This window comes from Cricetulus griseus, assembly GCF_003668045.3.
Source record: "Cricetulus griseus strain 17A/GY chromosome 1 unlocalized genomic scaffold, alternate assembly CriGri-PICRH-1.0 chr1_1, whole genome shotgun sequence".
NCBI classification, from domain to species: Eukaryota; Metazoa; Chordata; class Mammalia; order Rodentia; family Cricetidae; genus Cricetulus; species Cricetulus griseus.
The window spans coordinates 61294769-61322478 of NW_023276807.1; the positions used below are offsets into that span (position 1 = coordinate 61294769).

Sequence of the window (27710 nt, forward strand, 5' to 3'; positions counted from 1 at the left end):
CAATTTCAAATACTGGTTGTACTGATTCCAAAGGAGACTCCAGGGAGCTTACAGCCAAAGTTCTATGGAGTGGGTACTGAAACTGTAAGTAAAGTACTATTTTCCATTTCCTTACCAAATGCACATTTGAATCCGTGATGTTCTGTGCTTGTGATTTGTTTGCTACTCCACTTACCACACTTTGATATTTTTCCCCTGTGACGTCATTAACCTGTACATTGCGAAACTCTGGTGCACTGACAAGGGCCTTATTCCTGTGGTCAATCTGTCTGTCCTCTTACCTGCGTCAAACCTGCTTCCAATGCAGGTCAGCCACAGTGACATCTTGCACAATCCCCAGGGTAGCCAGCCACTACCTTGAGCAGAGAGACCTGTGTGTGATAGTGTTTGCTCCTTTGGAATTCAGCTCTGTTGTTCAGTGGGGGCAGTGTTGCATGCCTATGGCATGCTGTCTTCATGAGGAGAGGGAGGCAGTTGGGCAGTTAAGAGTGCCTGGTACTCTTAGAGAGGACCCAGCACAGAAGTAAGACAGCTCACAAACACCGGTAACTCTAGTTAGGGACTACTGCTTCCCTTCCAGCCTCCACAGGCACCAGCATTCATGTGTTCACACATACACATACATTTAAAAATTTTAAAAAATCTTAAGAAAGAGGCCCCGATATTTCTGGGGATTCATTGAACAGAGTTGCATAGGCACTTTATTTAGTGCAATCCAGCGTTTGTTGGGTCCCAGCCCCTACGGGGTCTCTGTGAGTTGCTTGTCAGCCAATAACCACAGGTACATCCTGTTTTCTAATCCTGGCTTCAGTCCTGGCCTCACCCTACTACACCTGGGAAAACATGAGCTCTTCTTCCACGAGCTCTTACACCTGAGGCTTTTCCACTGTGCTGTAAGTGTATATAAGGTTGCTCTCCCCATGGAATAAGAAGACGAATAAAGTTGGACAGATGTCTCTGCTTTTAACTCAATCTCCAGGCTTTCACCCGCTACTCAAACTTAGTTGTGGTGTGGATGCCACAAGTGAAGGTTCCACCGAGATCGGGGAAAGAAAGAGATCACCCTCAGAAGGCTGACCAGCAAGTAAGGATTTATGAGGGTGGATTAGTAAAGGTACTGGTAGGGTATCTTAACTCCTGAGAGTGGGATTGGAAAGGTACTAGAAAATGGGTACCTCAACTCCTAAGACAGTTGGATTGAAATAGAGAAGTGCTGTCTCAAAGGAAAATACAGAGAAAGTTTAAAGAAACAAGGTACTGGTATTAAGATGAAAAAATAAAAGTAAAAAAATAGAATAAGCCACATAAAAATGGAAAATACGGAGTCCAGATGCTGTATGCTATTATGCTGTCTTTAAATTGTTCAATAGCCAAGGAAAGAATAACTGCTAAAATATGCTTGATTATAAATGCTGCTGGATTACAATTAAACATATATTTCAAAAAAAAACTTTGACTTCAAAATTTAAGTATAAGGACAGGTTACTTGGGAAAAGAATTTCTGCTTTTGTTTCCACATAAAATGAAAAGCTGTGGGTTCCTTTCAGACTAACATGGTTTGATGAAACAAGACCCCCTGAAACAATGGCCAGGTGATCCAACATTGAAGACACCTGGGATCATGCAGTCACAGACCACTACAGTCAGGGTTTTCTTAGGATCTCCATAGTGGTGTGCCCACAATATTGATCTGTAACTAGTTTAGGAGTGAACCCTTGAAGCCTACTTCCTAATCATTTATGGCAAATGGATGTTACTCATATTACAGAATTTGGCAAGTTAAAATATGTGCACATGGCAGTTGATAGGTATTCAGGTTTCTAAACATATAATAAGTCATTGTTTAGTTCCAACAGTGATAAAGAACAGACAGTGGATCTGGATATTCTAGTAAGGCATTTCAGCTACTTTGTACTCAACAGAATATTGATCACAGGGCAGGTGTTCCTTGTAATCTTCGGAGATGAGGAGTTATGGAGCGTGCTCATAGCTCCTTGAAAACGTAACTTCAAAAGATAAAAAAAAAAAAGACTAATGTCTCCAGTCTCCACATTAATACATTAGACAGTGGAGAAGACCTGATCATGCCCTAATTTGGGGTCGAGGGCATGTTTGTTCACTTGCAAGAAAAGACTAAAGCGAGATGGCTGCCAGAAGGTTTGGTGAGATGCATGGAACAGAGAAAAGCCAGACCTGAGACTGTGGGAGCTTTCTCAAGCCAGTTTGAGTGACACATCCTGAACTGGTCAGTGGTTCCTGACCCTTAATGTCATTGAATCTACAGTCCATGAAAGAAAGGAGGCAGTGGGTTCCAGAGTTCCAGTTTCTCAACAGGCAGGTCATCTTGCAATCTGATGGACAAAAAAGACTTTTGGCATCACTGTTGGGGTGACTGTAGCTATTGCTGTGGCTGCTAAAGCAGCCACTGTATCTAAAATTATCATCTCAGTCTGTAACTATAGCCAGCACAGTGGATAAACTGGCAGGGGAAGTAACAGAGGCTCTTAGCACTCAGAGCTCCATAAATAACTTAGTCCAGGTAGGAAGTTTAAATCTTAAAAAATTATACTCCTCAATTGGCCAATCAAGTTATTAGAATAAATGAGACTCGGGTTCCTCTGTCCTCTGGAGAGCTCCTCCTTAGGGGATTGCAGATGGAAGGCCATTTAGTAAAAGAATGGGCTGGGTTCTTATCTCTGGGCCTTGCAGCCATAGGACTTCATTTGACTAAGGCGCCTCAGCGCTAGACAAGCCAGGCTCGATTTGTCATTTGATGACCATAGAGAATCCTTCAGCTCAACTATCATTGAGCCTACAGAAAAATTAGGCAGCCAATGACAGGCGAGACCAAGGGGATGCCAACCAAACTAAGACAGGAAGGTCATGCAGCCTGGGTGATTTCTCCATTGACAGGTAAGGTTGCCATCCACATCCTGGTCACCTAAGATAGGAGCTAATTTATACATAAAGAAGGGGGAGATGTTGGGCCCAAGTCCCCACGGGGTCTCTGAGTTGCCTGTCCACCAATAACCACAGGTGCATCCTGTTTTCTAGTCCTGGCTTCAGCCTGGGCCTCACCCTACTACACTGGGAAAACATGAGTTCTTCTTCCACGAGCTCTTATACCTGAGGCTTTTCCACTGTGCTGTAAATGTATATAAGGCTGCTCTCCCCTTGGAATGAAGATGAATAAAGTTGGACAGACACACATAGCACAAGCAGCCGGATGTCTCTGCTTTTAACTAAATCTCCAGGCTTTCACCCGATACTCAGACTTAGTTGTGGCATGGATGACACAAGCACTCTCCAATGAGTCCTTAAGTATCGGTATATTGTTTCTCATTTCCTAGAACAAAGATACTAGGGAAGAATGGAAAGAAAGAGGGATTTGAAGCGATTCTATGAACTGGTTCTGGCAGCCCCCTTACTTTGGAAAAGAAGCCTTCCTGTGTGTGTGGGGAGGTGGATGGGGTGCACCGTGTGGCACAGGTCAGTTAAAGAAGGCACTCCAAGACAATTTTTTTTTTTTTTTTTTTTTTTTTTTTTTTTTTTGCTTTTCAAGACAGGGTTTCTGTGTAGCTTTGGAGCCTAGCCTGGCACTTGCTCTGTAGACCAGGCTGGCCTCGAACTTAGAGATCTGTCTGTCTCGGCCTCCCAAGTGTTGGGATTAAAGGCATGTGCCACCAATGCCTGGCCCAAGATGAAATTTTAAGTCCTGTGTGGCAGCAGGAAGGTCCAGCCTCTCTGATGGACTGAACCCTGTACAGCTGTACAAAGGAGTATTTATCGTTACACAAGTATTTCCTATAGGTCCCTAATCTAATTTACATATCCTTACTAAAGGAGAGCATCACATGATCCTACAACTCTGGTCCTTTATATTTGTTTAGTTTTTTCAAGACAGGGTTTCTCAGGGTTTCCCTGGATGTCCTGGAACTCACTCTGCAGACCAGGTTGGCCTTGAACTCAGAAATTTACCTACCTCTGCCTACCAATGCTGGGATTAAAGGCAAACACCACCACCATCTGGCATAGCTGAGAATTTTTAAAGAATAAGAAATTAAGGTCACACGAGAACTTTGATACCACATCCTGGCTCTGTAACAGAAGGTCAAGGTCTGTCCTTAATTAGGTTTTCCTTAGGTCTGCAAAGCCACTGGGCCAGGAGACACTGAAAAGCAGCTGAAGGTTCCAACTTGTTAGGTTCCATGTCACCTTGAGCAACTTATCCTAACTCCCTGGCTTGTCACTATAGTTACACTGCTCTCTCCCTGCCAGGTCTAAGGGGTTGGTGCTGACCAGTGCCCTATGTATTGGTTCTTTGACACTGTTGTAGCATACATTGAGGCCAGGAAGAGCTGACCCTTGTATACTCATGTCACATACTAAAGCATTTCACGCGAGATATTCAAGTCAGTGACACCCATTACCAATTACTTAATTTATCTGGCTATACTCCAATACCATATCCAAATGGTAATAGGTTCTTTTTTTCTTTTTGGAGATAAGGTCTTATTATGGAACCTATTTCTCATCTTCCTGCCCAAACATCCTGAACGCTGGATTGACAGACTGAACCCCACCAAGCTTACTAAGGAGGGTAAGGCAGGGGATTGGGAGTTGGTCATCAGCTTGAGCAGTAGCTTGAGCAACAAAATGAGAGGTTGTCTGAGAAAAGGAACTGCAATATAGAAAATGGAAATAGTTATGGGGCTAAAGCTGAGTGGGAAGGTGGTAGCTATATGCCACATGAAGCCCAAGAATCTTCCGATTTAGGACTAGCGCTAACGATAATCTTATTGTTGTGAACCAATGATACACCTTCTGTAAGTATTTTCAGCTTCTTTTGATTTTATTATGTTTGAAAGAATTTTATTCCTTTTATTTGTAAACGTGTGTGTACACACGCGCGCATTAACCCCCCCCCCCCCCCATGTACATGCAGATGTCTGTAGAAACCAGAAGAGGGAGAGAGTTGGAGCTTTCAGAGCCAGTATATGGCAGTCTGGGAACTGAACTGTAGTCCTCTGTAAGAGCAGTGTTCTAGTTTCATTCTGTTGTTGCATAAAACACGGATAAACAGCAACTTGGAGGGAAGGATGTCTTTGACATACACCTTCCTTTCCAGTTGAGGGAAATCAAAGGCAGAAACTCGAGGCAGGAGCCATGAAGGAATACAGACCCACTAGCTCACTCTTTAGGTTGACCCCTGGCTCGACGTTTAGCTAGCTTTTTGATCCCAAACATCTCATAAAACCAAGCCTCCCTGCACTTGGAAGATGGAGACAGGAAACTCGGGAAGTTCATGTCCATCCTTAGCCACAGAACAAGTTAAGCCTGGGCTATGTGAGTCCGTCTCTAAACAAATAAAGTTTTAAAAGATGGCCATAAGTGAATTTATATTTCACCTCTACCATTCTAGTACTTCTCATTAACCGTTGAAACCACAGCTTCTGGGGCTGGATAACAACGGGAGACCTCAAGGTGAGTCTTCCTGGAAGCCGCCACCAGCGCCAGGGACTCGGGCCAGCCTGCCAGCGTGGTGAGCAGACTTCCGGGCCTCGGGAGGGAGGGCAGGCCGGGGAGGGGCCTCTGGAGGGAGAGGCCTCTCTGGAGGGAAAGGACTTGGGGGGCAGTGAAGGGGTTTCAAGAGGGAGGGGCGGAGGGGAGGCGGGGCCTCGGGGGCGGGGAGGAGGGCCACTGGAGGGGTCCCGGGAGGGAGGGCCGGACCCACGCTGCGACCTTAAAGAGTGTCCCGGGAACGCGGCCGCCAGCGCGGACGGCGGAGTGCGAGCCGGTGCAGCCAGGCGCAGCGGTGAGGTGGCCGGCGTGGGAGGGAGGGAGCGAGCGGGCGGCCGGCCGGGCTAGGGGACGCGGCCTGACAGTCCCCGCCCTGCTGCACACGTGCTGCGACACCGGCGCGGATCGGGCTGACGGCCGGTCCCGGGAGGTGCAGTGGGTCGGGAGGGCTCTGCCTCCAGCGGTGCTGAGCAGGGTGCGAGCGCTGCGCGGGGCGGGGGAGGAATCCGGTGCAGGCCCGGTGACGACGCGCTCCACAGCTGCAGCAGTAGTTGACACCGCCGTGGCCGGTGCCCTGCGCTTGGCCGAAGGGTTTAGATGGTGGTGGCACACGGCCTCCTGCCATCCAGCTGCAGCTCGGGACATGTCTTCCCTTGCGAAATGCAGCCTCATCTGGTTCGACCACCGTGAAGACATTTTCCTCTAGCGACCAGACCAGTCGTAGTGCTAGCGTTGTTTCTGCGACTACAGGGTAGTTTGAAGGAAGAGAGTAGTAGGACGCGAGAGGATTCGGGTTTTCTATTGCAAATGGTTCAGCAAGCTCCTAAATCAGTTTAAATCCGTGCAGACCAGTCTGGTTTGAGCAAGTCCTGCAATCTCTCCAAGCCACAGTTCATACTCAGTTCGTTCTGCCTACTTTCTGGGCTCATCTGTTAGTACCACTTCGGTCTTTTATAATTTGACAGGTATCCCTGAGAAGGAGGCTAAGTGGTAAGAGTGCTTAACCAGTATGCAGGAAGTCAGGTTTCATCTCCAGCACTGGAAAAACATTTTTATATATAATAATGTTTTTGAAATTATAATTAACATTTCCTACCTCCTCTTTTCGACTTCTAACCCATTCCATGTAACTCCCCCTCAAATTCATGTCCTTTTTTTCTTTGTCACCTCTCCCTCTCTCTGTCCCTCTCTGTCCCTCTCTGTCCCTCTCTGTCCCTCTCCTGTCCCTCTCCTGTCCCTCTCTGTCCCTCTCTGTCCCTCTCTGTCCCTCTCTTGTCCCTCTCTTGTCCCTCTCTTGTCCCTCTCCTGTCCCTCTCCTGTCCCTCTCCTGTCCCTCTCTGTTCCTCTCTGTCCCTCTCTCCCTTCCTTCCCCCCTCTCTGTGTGTATTACAGTCTTAAATATATAAATACAACTTTCTAAGTCCATATAATGCTGCTGAACTGGGGGACTCTTCCCTTGGGAAGGCTATCCTCCCTGCATCATTTCTTAGTTGCCTATAGTTCTTTGTCCAGGTTTGAGACACCCCTGAGATTTCCTCCATCCATGTTAGTGTGTCTATTGGTATCATCCTCCTGTAGGTTTTCTTAGGCTTCCGAGTTGATGAGACTTCATGGGTATAGCCTTTTTGACATTTCTAAGAGACATTCTCAGCAACCTTCCTGTTGCTTTGGCCCTCTGTGTTATCTCTAGGATTTGCAGTGTTTACATTTGGCTTTTGTAAAGGGGTTGAATTCACAGTGACTGCATTCTTAGATACACTTTTCTATGCCTTCCCAGTTAGTAAAGAGTTATTCACATGAAAAGAAATGGAAGCGGTGAAGTTTATCTGAGGCCAGTTTGAATGTTGCCCCTGTAGATAGTATTTTACTTTCCATATAGAAATACAGGCTTGGGTGTTTTTGTAACTACCACATTGCTAATTTAAAAAATTTTTTTCTTCTCTAAGAAAAGGTTCTTGGAATGTGGTCATTGATAAGGTGTTTTTTTTTCAAATTCTTGCTTGCCCACTGCCACTATTTTCTCGACTTTGAGAATGGCTTTGGCATTTGAAGGAACCTTGGCCTAGTGCACCAACCACCAACCTCCTCAATGTGAGGCGTGAAACTGCCCTGTTAAATGTAGATCAATTCTGTATTTTGAGAGCATACAGAATAGCTTGATGGGTAACTTGATCTTGTATGTTAAGGAATTCTCCATTTTTTTTTCTTCTAGTTAATATTGAGTCCACATCTCAGCAAGTTGGGTTTTTTTGGCGACTTGACTGAGACTTACCCCTGGGGTTCCGATCAACTAAAATGGAACCCAGTAGTCCAGATGTGGCATCACTGTGGCTGGCCCACATTATCAGCCTTGCCCGGGAGCTTGGGCTGTGAGCATCTCTGGTCCTACTTGAGGCCTGTTCAATCAGAATCTGAATTGTAGCAAGACCTTACGTAAATCTACATATTCACTGTTAAAACGTGATGGAGTAGTAATGAGTACAGGGTCAGGGCTCTATGCTGGCCTTGTGGCATTTGTGACTACCTGTAACCCTATAATCCACCTTGTCTAGATAAAGATCACTGGTTTCGGAGTCACGTGACTTAATGGAGCCCCCCCTAGGCTGTGGCGCTCCAGTGGCACAGGCTACTGTCTGAATCTATGTCTGAGTTTTGTGTACTGGACTTTCATCATTGGCCTCTGAAACACTAGTCTGATGTGGTCTGGGTCACTTGTGATTGGCTCCTTGTCTGCTGTTTGTTGTCCTAAAGTAGGGGCTGTAGTAGTGACACCCTGCCTGGGAAGCCGCAGTGGCTCACTTGGCTGCCTTGATACTTTCAGCCTCCTTGGGAGCCCATCTTCCCACTCCCAGTATTTAAGGTGCAGGGACTTAGCAGGCTTAGAGAATGGGGGACTGCAGAGGCTAATGGACCCTTTCATTCTTCCCAGGGATATGTAGTACACATCCTACACTCTAGAGAATTGCCTTCCACAGAACCCAGGGGCACCATGAAGTCCAATCCTGCCATCCAAGCTGCTATTGACCTCACAGCCGGGGCAGCAGGTAATCCTCAAAAAAAAAAAAAAAAAAAAAAAAAAAAAAAAAAAAAAAAAAAAAAAACCTTTCCCCATGTTCCTAAAACCTCCCCCACCCTCCCTGTGTTCCTAAAACCTCCCTCCCAGTGTTCCTAAAACCTCCCCCACCTCCCCTGTGTTCCTAAACCCTTTTCCCTGTATCCCTGAGTCCTCCATGTGTTCCTGAAGTAGTTCCTCAAAGTGGACTGGAAATTGTTACCACATAGGTAATATACTCTACCCTCAGAATGAGTCAATTTAATGGAAATGTGCTATTGTTCAGAGCATAGCAGTAAGAACCATATAGTAGTGTTTAGTTATATTAAAGCTTTACCAATCAATGAAGGATGACGATGTCCCTGGTATTGCTAGAAAATCTCCGTTCCCAAATGAACTCACCCACTTGGCTACTGTCACGTGCTAGCGTAGGCAAGTGGAAGTGGGTCACCCCACGTTGGGCAATGTTCAGGTCTTTTGTTGTACAAAATGCCAGTTACTGTTCTTTTTTGTGATTATCTGCCACATGTGAGCAGTTGCCCATGGTGACTTGAAGAGAGTATGGATCCCATCCCCTGGTGCAGGAGTCATAGGCAGTTGTGAGCCACCCATGTGGGTGCTGGGAACCAAAGTAGGTCCCTCTAGAAGTGTAGGAAGCACTCTTACCTGTGAGCCATTTCTCCACTCCCGTTACTGTCCTTATTGGTAATGGGAAAGAAAGGAAGGCTTCCTTTAGCAATGAGACTGTTGTTCCTCAGTGTCTCCTGGTGTATAAGGCAGAATCTTTTGAGACTGGCCAGTTAAGGCCTACCCTCAGATCCTGAGCCTAAGGACAGACTGGAGCCAGGGCTAGTAACCTGAGGCCACAGTAAAAAAAAGACCACCTTTAACATGCAGGCACTGGGAACAACTTAGCCTGGGGCACAAAGAACCGGGTGCCCATGTTACCTTAGGGGCAAAGGCCCACTGGAAGGCACGTGTTTCCCCGGAGAACCTTTGATCTATCCCTAGCCCCCCATATTCTTGTAAATGAGGAGGCCAGAGCACCATGTTGCTCGATGTTCTAGTACCCAGTATGGCCTCTTGGGTCAACAGATCAAGTGTGGTCAGGGGACTACCGCCTCTCACTCTGTCCTTTGTTCAGCCGGAGGAAAAAAATCCTTGTACAGAGAATAATTCTCTCTCACCCCTCCCCCTGCTCTTCCACCCGCCTCCCTGAACCAAAGGTCAAAGTTGGTTCAGAAGGCTGATAAGGATACCCTGGGCAAGGACACCTCTCCAGGCTAGAGACAAGGAGTGTTCCAGTCTGGTGAGCAGGTCCAACAGCTAGCAAGGTTGTATACCAATGTGTTATTAACTGCGATGGATCTTCAGGTCACCTCCCCCCCACTCTGTGGAAGAGAGGATGGGCCAATCCCTTGGACCGCATTCCTTCCTCTTAGACCTAAATCATAGGGTTAAGTCGGTTCCCTCCTTTTAGTCCAAATGCCATGCTGTGGAGATGCTAACTGTAAGTGACAAAAACATCTGCTGGCTCTGGCTAGTGGAGAGCATCACATGACCAGCTCTTGTCTCTTCAGTGAGAGGGTGTACAGTCTCTTGAGAGAGTTCCAACTGCAGGTATTCTACGTTCTTTCATTAGTCTAAGAGCAAACTAGGAATTATTGCAAAGATTTTTTAAAAAGTTTACCTTTTCCCTGACTATGTTCATTCAGATATTTGAGGTAGCACTTAACAGGTTATAGGTTTTTTTTTTTTATTATTGTTTTGGTTTTTTTGTTTGCTTTTCAAGACAGGGTTAGCCTTTGAGCCTTTGGCTGTCCTGGAACTCACTCTGTAGACCAGGCTGGCCTCAACTCAGAGAGATCCATCTGCCTCCACCTCCTGAATGCTTGATCAAAGGTGTGTGCCACCACTGCCTGGCTGCCTGGTTTCTTGTTTTGTTGACATCTTTGTTTTAGGGTGCCTAGTAGAGCAGCAGCCTTCTCTGAGGTCAGAGGTGGTTTGAACTCTTTGCTACCTTAACTGCCTGGACTGGCAAATTCCTGGGTTTTGAGATTTTTCCACTTGCATGGAGAACGCTTAGTATTCCATGACCACCCCTCATTGTGATTTTTCTGTAAGTAGAGAGTCAAGGGTCATGATGGAATGTAAATGTAAATATATTCTTTGTTTCCTTTTGGTTTTAAGCAAAGCTGCCTTCACCAGACAAGGTTCCCAGCTAGCTCATTTCTACCAAAGAGCCGAGACCTTGTCTCTGGTCTGACCTGCGCTTGCTGTAGCAAAGGTCCCAGGCACTTAGGATGAGAGCTAAGTCTTCGAGTGCTTTGACTTAGCTTAGTATCTCCGTTACATCAGGGAAAAGTAGTCCCTAGAATTTCTTGCAGGATGGACGCTTCATTAACTGGCACACTGACTGGGAAGGAGGAATTCTACAGCCCTTGAAGTTTATCTTCTCAGTGTCAAAATAACAAGCACCCCCAAAAAATCAGTTTGAAGGGATATCTTCAAATGTCCTGCTTCCCAGTCCTGGGAAGTGGCACTGCTGTGGACTGGGGGGTTTGGGGCTTACCTGTATGTCCTGTGGTAAGTTGTCCTTTCTCTGATAAATGGCCTTAGTAACTTGTAAGTCCATGACTCTTTGTTGCTATGATAAAATATCTAAAGAAGTCGATCTAAGGGATGGGGGAGGTCAACCTAAGGGAGGAGAAAGGAATACTGGGATTACAAACACACACCACCCACTCTGTTGGAACATGTTGGTAAATAGTATTCCAGTGATTCAGAATTGTGGGTAACCAGGTGAAACTCTTGTTAACTCTCCTGGAAGAAGTAAACAAACAATAGCCAAAAAAAAAAAAAAAAAATCACAGAAATCGTTCTGATTAATAGGCCAAGTCATTCTCAGGTTTCTTGGAAGTAACACCTTGTCTATCAGTAAATAAATGATTCGTCCTCATTGCCTTCTACTTCCCACAGCACAGGTGCAATAATGATGCATAATAAATGAATTGTAAAACTGCATTTCTTATTTTGTGTAAGCCTTCCATTTTGGTGGTGGTTTGGCGGCCTTATCACATAGTTGCTATGTTTCTTGACCTAAGCCAGGGATGCTTGAAATATGGGGCCTTTCTAGGCTTCATGAAAGAGGTAAATATTAACCAGTGGCATGTCCTAAAACTTTGGTCCTAGTCCAGGGTCTACAAATACTGTGGGGCAATCACAGTGTGTTCTTATCCCTATGTTCAGAATTCTTTCTGAAGTAATCTAATGCAATCTAGACTTAGTACATTTGATATTCTCATAGTATGAAAACAAGTGCAAGGCAGATTCCAGTCCATTTATACTAAGCAAAGGCAATTGTAGTCGACTCCCTAACTAAGTACAAATCATTAACTGATAGAGTTAAAATTCAAGTGCTTTTTCCAGGGTCATATGCTTTACTCTCAAGAGATTAATTAGCAGGCTTCTTGTTTTCCTTATCTGGCACTTGGCTCTTGCCGGGTTTTTCTAATAGTCATCATACAGTTGGGCCTTAGACAGGAAAAAAATGCTGTCTCTACCACTGTATCCACTGTCCTTCTGCATGGCTTCTGTCATGTCTGTAGTGGCCGATGTTTAGTAACCATTTGTGTGCCAGGTTTGTGCCAAATTAACACTGTGAGTTGGTGTAGATAAAGAAAAGATTCAGGTGTATTCACTATCTGGGTGGCACAGTTAAGACCAGGTTCTAGCCCATCTCTACCCATTAATTACGTGGCTGAGCCCCCCAAACATATCTTGTACTCATGGCTTGGACTATAGAAACCCAACCTCTCCCCTGCAAGCATGAATCCCTTTAGGATGGACCTCTGGTGTGCTGGCCAGCATAGGCACCTGCCAGAAGTTGTTTTGAACTTGGCTAGAGGATTTGGGGGGAAAGGCATTCTAAAGTCAGTCATTAGAAACTAAAATACTGGTAAACCATGGACTGAAGTTACTGTCCCTGTCAGAGGCTGTAGACCCATTCTAAAGCCTCATCTCCTACCTCTAGGGGGCACAGCATGTGTACTGACTGGGCAGCCCTTCGACACAATGAAGGTGAAGATGCAGACATTCCCAGACCTCTACCGGGGCCTCACTGACTGCTGCCTGAAGACCTACTCCCAGGTGGGCTTCCGCGGCTTCTACAAGGGCACCAGCCCTGCACTGATTGCCAATATTGCAGAGAACTCGGTGCTCTTCATGTGTTATGGCTTCTGCCAGCAGGTGGTCCGTAAAATGGTTGGATTGGACAGGCAGGCAAAACTGAGGTGAGTCTGGACACTGGCAGACACTGTTTTTTTTTTTTGAAATAAGTGAAAACTTGATTTTAATGACATTCAATCCTGATGTTTCTATACTATCATGGTGTGAACCAGAGAAGGTCAAACCAATCTCCCGCTGTGTGCTTTGGTCCATATGGGAAGATGTTTCTGCGTCAACACAAGTGCTGGGCTAACACTTGGTCTTTTCTGATGGATACTAGGATGCTTACAGGCGTGTATCTCCCCACCCTCCCCAGAAGCAAGAATTGGTGCTACTCAGAATGGGTTGGAAAAGGCCTCACTGTGTTTCTTGTGTGGAGCTTTGAGGAAATTTATTTTATGTGGTACCCATAGTGTGTCGCTTCTTACCACACAGTTCTTCAGTATGGAAACAAGCCTAGTTAACTTGCTCTAACACAGCGCTAGAATCCTTTCCGAGCTTAGAGTCTCTCCCCTTTTCACTCTTCGGAGAGTTTTGCTTCTTACCTGCTGGGGGGAACACTGCCTACGGTGTGCTGTACTCCTCTGACACTGTCTACAGCCTGCTGTACTCCTCTGACACTGTCTACAGCCTGCTGTACTCCTCTGACACTGCCTACAGCCTGCTGTACTCCTCTGACACTGCCTACAGCCTGCTGTACTCTGACATGTAGGCTGTGTCTTTATGGCCCTTACCATGACCATGTGGAGGTGCTGCCATTTCGCTTTCAGATGGAAAGATAGTCATAGTTGCTGGACCAAGGACAGTGTCCCCTGAGCCCACTGTCCCCTTCCACTAGGTCCTCTTTATGTTAGACCAACAAGGAATACTATTGGTTAGATCTAGAGAACATTCATCAAGAGTGGCAAAGGGAAACAGGTAAAGCAAGCATTCACTGTGGATCTCTGTGGCCACATCACAAATATTTGTGTGTCCTGGTTTGAACCTGATGTGGTATTCTACTTTGACCTTTGGCTGAATGAGGTCTTATACAGCAGATGCTTTTAGGTCAAACAGTAGATCTTTTTTTTTTTCCTTGAAAAAATTTTATACAATATATTTTGATCATATTTTCCCCTCTTCCATCCTCCCAGATTCTCCAGCACCATGCTACCAACTTTATATTTTTATCTCTTTAAAACAAACAAGCAAAACAAGAAGTACACACACCACACAAAACATAAAATGAACAAGCAGACCAATATGGCAAAAATATGTAAACAGAGCAAAATGAGACAGAGTCGACAGTGGATTCTTACAAAGCCCCATCCTACACTTTCTTCACTTTCAACTCCAGTTATACATATTTATCCAACATGTAGAGCTGAAGGTTCATGTGCCTTATTTTGTACACTGGAAAGTGCTTATGAGGAAGCCAAAGTCCATGGAAATGCTGACTTGGCCTCTCCCTTGTACTCTTAAGATGTTTTATGTTCATTCAGATTCTGGAACCATCCCAACACCTGATGTTGAATTGACTTCTATGTTTATCGGCATCTGAAACCTTTGTTCTAGCAAACTTTAGTATGTTCTAGGTAATGACCCTCATTGACAGTTGCCTGTCAGCAGGTTGAGAGTCCCTGAAGAAGGCTAAATATGGTGTGTAGGCTGGCCAAAATACCATTTGAAACTTTGGCTTTTAACAAATAAGCTCAGGAGTGATGTGAAGAGGTGAACTAAACACAAGGATGTCCGTATGCCTGCTTGTCTTATCTTAGTTTGTGGTGGTAGGCTTAATTCTCTAAGGTTAAAAGGGTCTACCCAGCAAACAGTCCTGCTTCGGACAGCCCCATGCTAAGTCCACTCTCCTGAGTCCTGGATGCTTGCAAGGCCAGCTCAGTCTGTGGACAGCAGCTGCTGTCTGATGCACAGAGTCAAGACTATGGAAAATGAAGGCCAAAGTTAGAAGCAAGAAAAGAAACTTACTTAGTTTACGGTAGTCTGGAGGTACAAGAGCATTGGGCTGGCATCTCCTAGGTTCTTCTAGGATGTCTTCTGGCTCTATGACAGCATTGCAGATGGAATCATGAGGAGAGGTCACCAGACACTACAGGAAGCTCTGCCTTGTGGAAGCTAACTGCAGTCCCCTCTGTATTTGTCCCTTCTGAGGGTGTCGGCACTCTAGGACCCACCTTTTTTTATATATATAATTGAAACATCTTTTTATACAGTGTATTTTGATCATGTTTTCCCCCTCCCAGTTCTTCCCAGATCTTCCCTACCTCTTTACCCACCAGATTTTATATTCATTTTCTTTTCCTGTCCCTCTAAAGCAAACAAAATAAAAACAATAAAACAAACACATACAACCCCCCCCCCCACACACACACAAATGGAGGACAAATAAACAAGCAAAAGGCCAATGAAGCAAAAAAAAATGCACAAAGCAAGCTGAAACAAAAATGTCTACAAAAATGCCACCGAGTTCACTTTGTGTTGCCCAACTACCTCAGGGAAGTGTGGTGAATATGCCCAGTGAGCCTCCCCTGGAGCAAACCAATTTTTCCTTTGCTGCCAGGTACCAGTTTTAGGTAGCTGGTTAGGGGTAGGATCCTGTGGCCACATCTCCTTTCTTAGTCCCAGGACCCCATCTAGCTTGAACCTGTGCAAGTCTTACGCATGCTGCCCTAGTCTCTGAGTTTATATGTGCATCAGTCCTGTTGTGTCTGGAAGACACTATTTCCTTGGAGTCATCCATCTCTGGCTCTCAGAGTCTTCCCACCTCCTCTTCCACATAGATCCTGAGCCCAGAGGGGGAGGGGTTTGATGAAGACAATCCCATTAAAGACCGAGTACTCCGAAGTCTCTCCGTCTCTGCACATTGTCCATTTGTGGGTCTTTTATGTTAGTTCCTATCTAGATGGGAAGCTTCTCTGATGAGGGCTGAGTGAGGCGTTGATCAGTGACTATTCCTAATGAATATGCGATTGGGAATCATTTCACTACTAGTTCTCTAATAGAATTATAGTTTTAGGTTTTCCCCTAAGCCAATGACCTATCTAGTCAGGTTTTGACCACGTTAACTGTTAGGTATGGGTTCCAACTAATGGAATAGGCCTTAAGTCCAATCAGAAGGAAAGTGGTTGGTTATTTCCATAGCATTTGTGCCACTAATGCACCAGTATATCTTGCAGGCAGGTCACTGTTGTAGGTCGCAGGGTTTTTAGCTGGGAGACATTGATGACTGAGTTTCTCCTAGTAGCATGCAGAGTTCCTTCCAGTACTATGAATGCCAGTCGGTAGAGGTGGAGCCTCAAATTAGGCACTGGCTTGACTTCTCTGAGCTTGATGTATGTACATGTTGTCTTCAGCAGTGGGGCTTTCCCCTCAGGTTGTGGAGATCAACCAGTAATGTTTGCAATGACCTGTGATGTTTGGAGGTTTCCATGGGCAGGCACCACATCTTAAATGTCCCATCACCTCAACAAAACCCAAGGGACTAAGCTTCTACCATACAAACTGTTGGGTAACATTGGCAAACCATATCAAATCTTATCAGATGTCATAGCTGACTTGGGAAACCTTTTTGTGGTCATGAAAATCTAGACTGGTTTATATCTGTAGTTATTACATTACATGTCTGGTTATTCCAGGTTGGTTTCCAGGCCAGAAGCAATATTGTCACAAATATAGTAAGGTATTAATAGATTATATTTGGGGAGGTATGACAATAGATGATTTCCCCCTTTCTCCTATGGTCCCTCCTTTTTTTCTTTCATTTTTTTTTTTAATGTTTCTTAGCTTGGGCTACCAATAAGATATCATTAGGAAGTTTAAACAAACATTTCTTCTGGAGGCTCTAAAGTCAAAAATGAAGATGCCAACAGGCTCCCTCCCTGGTTCAGACAGGATTTGTCACTATGTCCTCACCTGGCAGAGGGAGCAAAGCTATAGGCCATAGATCACATAATGAAGGTCTCACCCTCAGGAACGAATCTATTCCTGATTGCCTCTTAAGTGCTGTAAACACTATTACACACATTGGTAGCTGTTAGGTTCTCAACACATGAATTGAGGGGATGGGGACATATGCATGGATGTAGCAATCAGGTAGACCTGGGCTGGAGTCCTAGCATGCCGTTTTCTGGATGTATGGCTTTGGGGACATGTATCGCCTGTAAGTGCCATTCCTCACAGAAGCTGGAGTACTGCTGTCTGTTACAGGGTCTTCGGATTCTTAGATGGGACAGCACATGTAGATTTCCTTCTCATCCAGTGCTCTTTCTACCGTGGTGCATGCTGAAGGGAACAATGAGCTGATGGTAAATCTTCTGTCCTTTCAGTGACCTCCAGAATGCAGCTGCTGGTTCCTTTGCCTCTGCCTTTGCTGCCCTGGTCCTCTGCCCCACAGAGCTTGTGAAGTGCCGGCTCCAGACCATGTATGAAATGGAATCCTCAGGAAAGATAGCTGCGAGCCAGAAGTAAGCGCTCACTGTTCATGCACAGGTGTTAGCTATTTCCTCTCAGTATACTGCTTTCGTTTTATATCGTTAAAATTAAGGGCCAACTGTGGAAACAGTTTTCCCTATTTTAAAATACCATGTCAGGGGATAATTTTCTGAAAAGACTAGTTTATTATGTTTGGACTCACTACCTATCCTAGACGGTGTTTTAGGCAGTTGATTATTAGTGCAGAAATGGAGACACCAAGAAACCGAATGTCCCCTTTGTCCTCCCGAGAGCATAAGGCATGGGCCCCAGCCATATTTGGGAGATGGCTTTGAAATGGGTCTCAGAGCTGCGCTACGTGTGGATTTAGAGTCCGAGGTGAGTGCTTCATGCCCTTTCTGGCATACTGCCACAATTTAGTGGTATCTCCCACCTTCCCAAACATGTCCTTGGTAAGGGTCCAAGTTCTGAAAACACTCATCAAGACCTTTGTAAGTAGAGCTGTTTTCTGTGGTCCAATCACTGATCAGCTTAGGAATGAAAGTGGCTGTCCACTGCTGTGAGGATATGTGTGTCATGCATGTGTCTAGAATTGAAGAACTGTATCATCCTTATTAATCACAAAATGTATCTATTTATCTCAATGTGTGTCTGGTTGAAGATCTGGTCAAGGGTGTTGCCATCACCCAAGGTCTGTAAATCTTCTGGGGAACCAGTCAACAAATTGACCAGTCGATAGTTTCCTCCCTGCTATTCATGGCCTAGGAGTCAACCAGTATAATGCTTTAAAGCAGTGGTTCTCAACCTGAGGGTCACGACCCCTGGTATTGAATGACCTTTTTACAAGGGTCGCATATCAGATATTCTGCATATCAGATATTTACATTATGATTCATAACTGACAAAATTACAGTTATGAGGTAGCAATGAGATAATTTGGGGGTCACCACAACATGAACTTTATTAAAGGGTTGCAGCATTAAGATTGAGAACCGTTGCTTGAAAGGGTTATTTCTGAACTGGAACCTACCAACAGTACTGTGAATACATTCAGATCGTAAGTGGGCAGTTCTATAAACAGTCACTAAATGAATGAGCCTTTGTAACCAGTGCCCAGAGGAAGACACAGAACCTTAACACCACCATACACAGACTTGGATGCAGGCTTATCACAGCTTAGTATGGAGTCATTTATTATGTTCACCTGTGCAATGGGAACAGTGCTGCAGGGACAAAGCTCTCAGAAGGAAGATGGTTGCTTATGGCCTTTGACATTCCAGGAGTTGATGCATTGTCTTTCCTGCTTTGTCCTCACCATGAACTGTACCTCTGAACTGTGAGCCAAAAACAAGCCCTTTCTCCCTTCAGTTTGTACCTTGCCAGGTATTTTATTACGAGTAACTAATACACCAACAAGCTTGAGCTGGGGCTCCACGGGACAAGGCACTGAGCAAGTATAGTATTTTTTATCTATTTCCAGGCTTGGATGGCTCCTTATTGTAATTCATTTTTACATATTTATTGTTGAAAAACCAGGAAATAGCCCTTTTACATCCCAGACAATGTACTTTACAGAAATATATACCCAGTAGTTAGCAGGCTTACTTAGGTACAAGTAAGGAAGCAGCTGGCTTGGTGAACACAGTTACCAGGAAGTCTAGAAATAACCGGTGTGCTTCAAAGGGAAGGGCAGGTCACAGGAAACACACAGTTATAGCAAAGCTGCTTTCAGAAGTCATCCTTGGGACAAACATGATTGCATTGCACACATCCTCCCTACCAGCACTGACTCTGCCTCCTACTTTGTGTCCCCCAGTACAGTTTGGTCAGTTGTGAAAGAAATCTTTAGGAAGGACGGCCCCTTGGGCTTCTACCATGGACTCTCAAGCACTTTACTTCGAGAAGTCCCAGGCTACTTCTTCTTCTTCGGTGGCTATGAACTGAGCAGATCATTTTTCGCGTCAGGGAAATCGAAAGATGAACTAGGTAAATGTATTTTCATTGACACCATTTGGGCTTAGTAGAATCGGCCTCATGGGTTTCCTGGTCCCCATAGGTTATGTGTTCAGTGTGCACCTTCCTGGGGGTCCACCCAGTACTGGGGAGTTTCCGGATGCCAGAAAGTCAAATGGCAGCAGGCATTGACCAGCACCAAGGGAAATTTCCTGAAGTCAAGTTCTAAAGTCGGAGCATTAGCATTGTTAGAGCCATCCCTTCCCTCCTGGGTGGTTACTAACTGTTCTGGGTCCATTTGGAAGGAACAGAGATGTTATTTTACTGATGAAGAAATCAACTATCAATTTCACAATAAGCTTTAAAAACTTTTTTCTTTTTTAATTGGCTAATTAAAATCAATTACAAAATAAGATTGTCTGCCAAGCCCTGTCTCTGACATCAAATCACAAATAAGTGTGTTCCCCAAACATTTTTTTACTCATTATCCTAAATAAGTACTGATAGATCTTATATTTAGGCATTTAATTACAGAATTTTTCAAGCTGTTGTGATAGGGTGCCCTGTGCTGCAAGATAGCAGCCTCTCTCCAAGGAGACATAAAAGCAAAATAACAAAGCTTCAGAACTTGTTGGTATTCCCTGGGGAGACAAAGTCAGCCTTGCTTGAGAACCACTATATTAGATGTTAAGGACATTCCAAGACAAAAACAAAGCAAACAGCAACAACAATGTGGCATATACCTTTGATGAGATGGATCTCATTTAGTGTTGTGTTTAATGTACTGGTTGGGCAGCCCAAAATACATTTGTGTTAAGTTGTACACCTAAATATCAAGTTTCCACCCAGAGTTATGTCTCTACCTTGAAAACCCTAGCTCTATTTAAGGGTAAGGCGGGCAGGGAATGAGGACATTGGCCAGTGCTTATCAGTGTCATAAATGGAAACAATCTCAGTTGCACCTGTTTAATGTAGTACATTTTAAAAATTTAGATTTTTGTTTTTTCCTTTTTTGCCATAGTAGAGGAAGATTTGGGCCGTTGGAGGTTAAAGTTGAGAAAGACAGAGACTGTATTTCAATGGGTGTCGACTGTGGGCTGGCCAACCCCAGCTGGAGGACGAGGTTGGGTGGGGACACAATACCTAAGTGACCAGCTAGTTTTGATGAAGCCCAGGGATATTCCATCTTCTTAGCCAGAACCTTTACCATTTTTCAAGGCGTTAACTGTTCAGTGTGCTTCTGGAAATGCCACCTAAAACAAAGAACCACTGGCTGCTTTCCCTCCCTAGGTCCTGTCCCATTGATGCTAAGTGGCGGATTTGGTGGAATTTGCCTGTGGCTTGCTGTCTATCCGGTGGATTGTATCAAATCTAGAATTCAAGTTCTTTCTATGACTGGAAAGCAGACAGGGCTAGTCAGAACCTTCCTGAGTATTGTGAAGAACGAAGGTGAGTGAGGCTGCTGTGTGCAGACACTGGCGTGTGTCACAGTGATTTTCTTTGAAATGTGGTGATCCAGGGTTAATTAGAACTGTGACTGCTCTTTTTCTCTCCCTGACTCATGTCCTTTTCCTACCACCAGCTTTCTATTTCCAAACCTTTTGCTTTAGCTTATTTTCATTGTTCTCAAAAATGTTTCAAGTTCTTTTTCCTAACTTCTGGACCAGGTGTCTGGCAGATTTCTTTGTATCCTAAATACCTTGGGATTTTTAAGATACAAACTTTGTGTAGAGGGGAGAATGCTCTGAAGTGAGTGACATCACCTCATTTACATAATCCAAATATTAAAACACTCCTAACAGGACCACTAAAGCTTTAAAAGAATATATTGAATATATTACATTTAAAAGAATGTAATAAGACTTCTGGAATGAGAAATAACCTAAGCAATATCTAAAGATGTTTGGCAATTGGGTTTAGAGTTATGCCGCTACAGACTTTAAGTCATGTTTGTATGACATGAACATCATGCAACCCCAAAGATCTGTCTTTCTGGCATCCACCATATGGACATCTTAAAGCTAGGGTTATTTGAAGGTTTGAATGGAAGAAAGGGAAGAGGTAAATGCTTTATAAATATATTGAAATCTTAAAAATATAAAAACTTAAAAAAAGCAAAATAGATGCGGTCAAACGCCAATATCTACAAAACAAAACAAAAGTACCTTGGACTGTGAACTCATGCTTTGGGTTTAAAGAGAGCACAGTGACACAGAGACATGTTTCACTCACAACTCACATAGAGTGCAGGTATCTTGTGTGTCACTACTCCGGCATGCCTTCTCCAGTCTGGCCTGGCACACCTAGTTAAGTCTCTCATTAAGGTCTCCCCTATGACCAGGCTGAGCAGGGTGAACACATCTCTTGCTGGCCCCTCAGGCTCTTCCATTGCTCCACCTGGCCATGTTAGGCCTTTGCTCTGCCCTGTCCATACTGCAGGAGTCCTCCAGACATAGCAGTTATCTTGGTATATGAACATCAATCAGCTTTGCCGGAGGACTTGCTACTTACCTTGTTTCTGAAGTCTGTTGAGGGGAACCTGAAAGCAAGTCCCTTTATCACAAGAGCTTTAGTACTGTGTCTGAGTTTGTGGGCCCAGATATCTCTTCTGTGCAGTTGGCATGTGTGTCCTCAAGTAACTGCTGTCACAATCTTTGACTGCCCTTTTGTCTTGCAGGAATAACAGCCTTGTATTCTGGACTGAAACCTACTATGATTCGAGCTTTCCCTGCCAATGGGGCACTGTTTTTGGCCTATGAATATAGCAGGAAGTTGATGATGAACCAATTGGAAGCATACTGAAGTGTCTTGGTGGGCCTGGATTGAAGGCAGGCATTTATTGACTGTTATTAACTCAGGGTTTCACAGAGTACAAGAACAATGTGGGATTATTTGATTAATTGGGACTTTTGTCACTGTCTTCCCCTCTATTCAGAGTCTTAAGACTTTGTGGAAGCCCCTGTATTCTTTACGGTATAATTTCTGCCCATTATTGTACCAAAAGAAAAAAGTCGGCTGCTCTTGCCCTTGGAATGTACAGGGCAGCCAGCTGGTGGCCTTATGCACTGTGTTCCTCTCAGGACTTCTGCAGAAGTCAGAGGTACACATGCAATTTTAAGATGGTTCTAGGTTGAGGAATACACAATTTTGTTTCGTGTCTAGTTGTAAGTGGTGACCAATTTTTACACAGACGGTTGTAAATGATTGCTTAAATCCATCCTAGATGTAGGGCCAAAGGCTGCTGAGGTTAAAACAAAGAGGTTAAAGTTTTAACTTTTTGTGGTACATTAAAGCTAAAACATCCATCTATATTTTTAGATAAACTTGTATGCATACTTATGTGGCTTCTCCATTCTTGGTGAAATTTCAGGGTGGATATCCCAGAATTTTTTTCTTTTCCTGATGCTCATAAGAGTGCCAATCATTTCCCAGGTGGACTTATTATTTTGCACTCTGGTATTGGTAAGAGTGGCCTGGAGGGCTAGTCCTCTGGAGGGTGACAGAGTACTCACCAGCTTCCCTTCTCAGTCAAAGAGCTTCCTGCCTGTGCTAGACTCATGATAGACAAGGGACTGCCCCGCCAAGCTCTTATGAAAACTGACAGTGGCTGTTAATCTGGTCTCAGTAGGAATCCAGGGTACTCTTTTGGTCCTGGATATGAAGCCACTCTGCACCTACTGTGTCTCTGTCTTCACCAACCAGAGGCCCTTTCAGGAAGCAGAGAAGTCTGGGCTCCCTGCTTTCATCATGGGGTCCTTTTCATGAGTACGTCGTAAGGAGCCCATGAGGCCCCACAGCATAACCGTATCCGGGTTCATCCTCTTGAAGTTCACTTGTGGTCTGTAACTCCTTGATTTGCTTCTACATTTGGAGCTGGCAGTCTGTGGATTTTTAATGACTATAGATGTGTAAATTTGGAAGGCATTGTGACATAACATTTTTTGTTGAACTAGGTAATATGTATTTAGCAACCAAAATCTCATTGTCTGCAGTACTTCCAAGACCAGAGGGGCTGACAGTAGCATTTGTTCCTACTCTGCCTATAAAGCTGAAGAAATAGGCTGACCTTATTAATGCTCCCTTGCCATAGTGCCAGGAGCACAAGGTTGAGGAAGCAAAGTGTCCCCCCAAAAGGAAGGATGCCTCTAGCACCCCTTGGCTGACTTTTTATGAGAAATCCATGTTTGTACTTTCGTTCCCTCTATTATTGTATGGCCAGTGGCTACTGAGTGGTGCTTCATCTGAACAGGCCTGGGATGTAGAAAGTAGGATTGGTTTCCTGCAGGAAGAGGACTGACCAAAGCCATGGCCTCCCTTTTTGGTGCCTGGGATCTATTATCCCTGTTGGCAGTGTGTCTTCTCACAATCTGTCCATTGTGGCCTCTGCTACAGAAATAGAAGCAAGGGGGAGTGAAAAAATAGAGGCCTGAGGAGAATTTTTTTTTTTGTTATTATCCTGTTTGTTGGCTTAATTTGTGATTTAATGTTTGGGTACAACTGTACTTGAGACAAAACCAGAACTTAAGATAGTTTGTTTAAAAATGAGTAATTTATCATTATTAAATAAAACTAATGTGAGTCTATGAGTTTCACTTAATGCATTATATTTATATTAGGGACCAGTAGGAATATTAAAGAGTTATGGATAATAAATTTCAAGGTGCTGGTTGTATTGGAACAAGTATTCTTTTGTCAGCAAGATTTCCTGATGTAAAATAATTTTACTGTAGGCAGGTTGACAAAAAATGTGGCTGTGTACTCTAGATAGATTTCTCTCTCCCTCTGCATGTGTGGTGGGTTGAATGAGAGAGGAATCATACATTTTTGAATGCTTAGTCACCATGGAGTGGAATTTTTATAGGATTAGAAGGATTAGGAGGGTGTGGCCTTTTGGGAGGAAGTTGTCACTGAGGGTGGTCTTTGAGGTTCCCAAAGCCCATTCCAGGCCCAGTGTCTGTCCCTCTTGCCTGTGGGTCAGGTTGTAAAGCGCTTACCTCCAGAGTCATGCCTGCCTTCCTGCTGCCATGCTCCCTGCTATGATAATGGACTGACCCTCTGAAACTGTAAGCAAGACTTCAATTAAATGCTTTCTTTTAGAGGACTTGCTATGGTCGCCTTCCCTTATCACAGCAAAAGAACAGTGACCAAGACAGCATCTATCTATCCATTCATCCATTTATTTACTGTATGCGTGTGGTATGTGTGTATGTACTCACCCATGCATGGGTGTCTGGCAGCCAGAGGTTGATACTGACATTTTTCTCTACTCACTCTACACCCATTTTTTTTTTTTAATTTTAAATTTTTTTGAGGTAATGTAATTGCACCATTTTGCCTTCCCTTTCCTCCCTCCAGCCATGTGCCCCACCTTGCACTCTCTTTAAATTCATGGCCTTTAATCTTATTATCAGGGAAGGACATTTAAGGTAGCCTCTCCACTGTGGCTTAGATGGTTAGTTGGTGTCATCCTGTAGATCTCTGGACATTTCCCTAGTGCCTGATTTCTCTTTAAACCTATAATGGCTCCCTCTATTAAGGTATCTCTCATCCTGCTCTCCTCTATTCTTTCCCCCAAGTCAACCTTTCCTGCTCCTTTATGTCCTCCCCACCCCTTCTCTTCTCCCCTTCTTTTTCTCCTAGCTCCCTCTCCCCTCCCCCATGCTCCCAATTTGCTCAGATCTTTCCCCTTTCCCCTTCTCCAGGGGACCATGTATGTCTCTCTTAGAGTTCTCATTTCCTAGCAGTATTGATTGTAGGCTGGTAAGCCTTTACTTTATGTCTAAAATCCATATATGAGTGAGTACATACCATGTTTGTCTTTTTGTGACTGGGTTACTTCAGGATGGTTTCTTCTAGTTCCATCCATTTGCCTATGAATTTCAAGATTCCATTTTTTTTTTCTAACTTATATGCCATCCTAGAGCCTTCATACAGCAGCTGATGGAAGTAGAAGCAGACACCCACAGCTAAACACTGAACTGAACTGGAACCCAGTTGCAGAGAGGGAGGAGTGATGAGCAAAGGGATCAAACGAGGCTGGTGAAACCCACAGAAACAGCTGACCTGAACAAGGGGGAGCTCATGGTCCCCAGACTGATAGCTGGGAAAACCAGCATAGGACTGATCTGGACACCATGAACGTGGGTATCAGTGAGGAGGCCTCAGAAATCTATGGGACCTCTTGTAGTGGATCAGTACTTATCCCTAGCATAGGAATGAACTTTGGGAGCCCATTCCACATAGAGGGATACTCTCTCAGCCTACACACACAGGGGAGGGCCTAGGCCCTATCCCAAAGAATATGGCAGACTATGAAGATCCCCCATGGAAGGCCTTGCCCTCCCTGGGGAGCAAAAAGGGTATTGGAAGATAGGTAGGGTGTTAGGGGGGGGGTGTGGCAGGAGAGGAGGGGAGGGAGAGGGAACTGGGATTGACATGTAAACCAATCCTGTTTCTAATTTAAATTAAAAAATGGAGAAAAAAAATCATGGCCTTTCTCTTTAATTGTTGACATACATATAATATTATATATAATATATGTCTATACATATAGGACTGACTATGTGGCATTGGCTAACCAGTTGGTGTGCTCTTCAGTTGCCTGTAGCTCTTTGTCTAGGAATAAGGCCTGGTGAGCTCTCTTACTTCCATGATAGCATGTCTATTAGTGTTTTTTGTTCAGGTCCTATTTAAGCAGCCATGTTGATGAGGCTTCTTGGGTGTAGCTTCTGTGACATTCTAGAAGACTCCATTGCACAGCAAACTTCCCCTTGCTGTAGCTCTTATAATTTTCCCACCCCCTCTTCTGCAATGATCTCTGAGCTTTACAAGCAGGAGTGTTGTGTTGCAGATGTAGCTGTTGAGACTGTGCTCCACAACTTACACCATGATCAGTTATGGTTTTCTATAAGAGTCTCTGTCCATTACAAAGAGAAGTCTCCTTGATTGAGAGATGAGGACAACACTTACCTATGTATAAAGATAAAATGCTTAGAATGTAGTCAGAGATCATGCTGGCTTAGTAAAGTAGCAGTTGTATGTTCTTCAAGATGAATGATTGCAGCGTGGTATGCTAACCCTAATGGTGCAGTAGCAGCACACATACTGTAGTGGTAACCAACAACTCTCTAATTGGACTTCAGGCTCACTCCCCAAGAGGGATAACATTCCTGGTGCTGAAAACCTGGTCAACTACCTGGGGCTATTTAAGTCTGCCTCAGCATTTTTTGAGTTAGGGGGTGGTGGTGGTCTCTGGACCTGGAGCTCACTTCTTGACTAGACCCGAAAGCCCTTGAGATTTGCTGTCATTAGTCCCACAGTGCAGGGGTTACAGATGTGTGCTGCATCTTACACAGGTGCTAAGATTGGAACTCAAGTCCTCATGCTTGCTCAGCGGGCACTTCACTGAATGAGCCATCCCTGTTCAGTCCCTTAGTGTATCCACTTTGTAAAAATAAAGTACTTGCTATCAAGTTTGGGATAATTGTTTTTCTTGATGGGTTTTGAGAACAGGGACCATGGACTTTAACACATCCAGATCAGTTTCCTTCAGCTTCACTTAATGTTACATAGAAGCAGTAGTCACTAAGGTCTTGGCATCTTTTTCTCCTTCCTATGTGTGTAATTAAAGAGACTTTGTCATTTATCTGCCTGTACATTGCCCAGAGAAAGGGGAACGTGTGAATTATAAGTGAGGGGCTAGGTTTTTTTCTCCTCTGGATTTAAAGCTTTGGTTTTCCTGGGCTGGGGAGATGGCTCAGTGGGTAAAGGTGCTTGCTGTCAAGCCTGAGGACTTGAGTTCTATTTCCAGAGCGCATATAATGAAATGGAGAACAGTCTCGAATGAGTTGTCCTCTGCTGGCTCTATGTGCACAATGGCACACGCACATGCACATAGAGATAACAAGTATGCAGACAAAACAAATGCCAAAACAAAGAACCTTGGCATTGCTGCCAATCTGCTGTGTCTTCATCTGTGAATCAAATAGAGGCAAATTACAAATGTAAAGCACAGAATAAATACTTGTTCAGAAACATGTAAGTACGTGTGTGTTATGGGAACACACAATCTCTATATAGATCAATTTTTTGACAGGAAAGATTATTTTCAAAGTTCTTCAAAATGATACCTAAATACTCCTATGTGCAGTATATTCCAAACAGTACAGAGAGCCAGGCATGGTGATACATACCTTTAATCCCAGCACTCATGAGGCAGAGGCAGGTGGATTTCTGAGTTCACATCTAGCCTACATAGTGAATTACAGGCCAGCAAGGACTATATAGTGAGACACTCTATCAAAAAGAGAAAGGTTGTATTATATATGCCTTCGAAAGAAAAAGACCATTGACATCATTTTTCCTGTATACATTTAATATATTTCCCAGAAACATATGTACATACATACACATATATGTATATAATACAGACATACCGTCAAAGACATAGGTTAGAAGACATAAATATATAGCATGGATTGGGAAGAACATGATTCTATCAAGAAGGGAACTGGTACTTATTCAACAGCTA

At 44.2% G+C, this 27710-nt stretch overlaps 1 protein-coding gene across 2 annotated transcripts; it reads left to right on the forward strand.

The window, feature by feature from the left end:
* Positions 1-23864, forward strand: Slc25a15 (solute carrier family 25 member 15). 2 transcript variants are annotated; one of them, XM_027395266.2, is made up of 9 exons: positions 1-84; positions 4510-4600; positions 5423-5542; positions 8450-8564; positions 12606-12864; positions 17122-17259; positions 19044-19213; positions 20471-20629; positions 21858-23864. In XM_027395266.2, the coding sequence occupies exons 4-9, from the start codon at positions 8510-8512 to the stop codon at positions 21980-21982; spliced, it is 906 nt and encodes a 301-aa protein (XP_027251067.1). In that variant the 5' UTR covers positions 1-84; positions 4510-4600; positions 5423-5542; positions 8450-8509; the 3' UTR covers positions 21983-23864. The 2 variants fall into 2 exon arrangements, with proteins under 2 accessions (XP_027251067.1, XP_027251066.1); XM_027395265.2 differs by lacking the exons at positions 1-84; positions 4510-4600; positions 5423-5542 and adding an exon at positions 5688-5815.
* The last annotated feature ends 3846 nt before the right edge of the window (positions 23865-27710 follow it).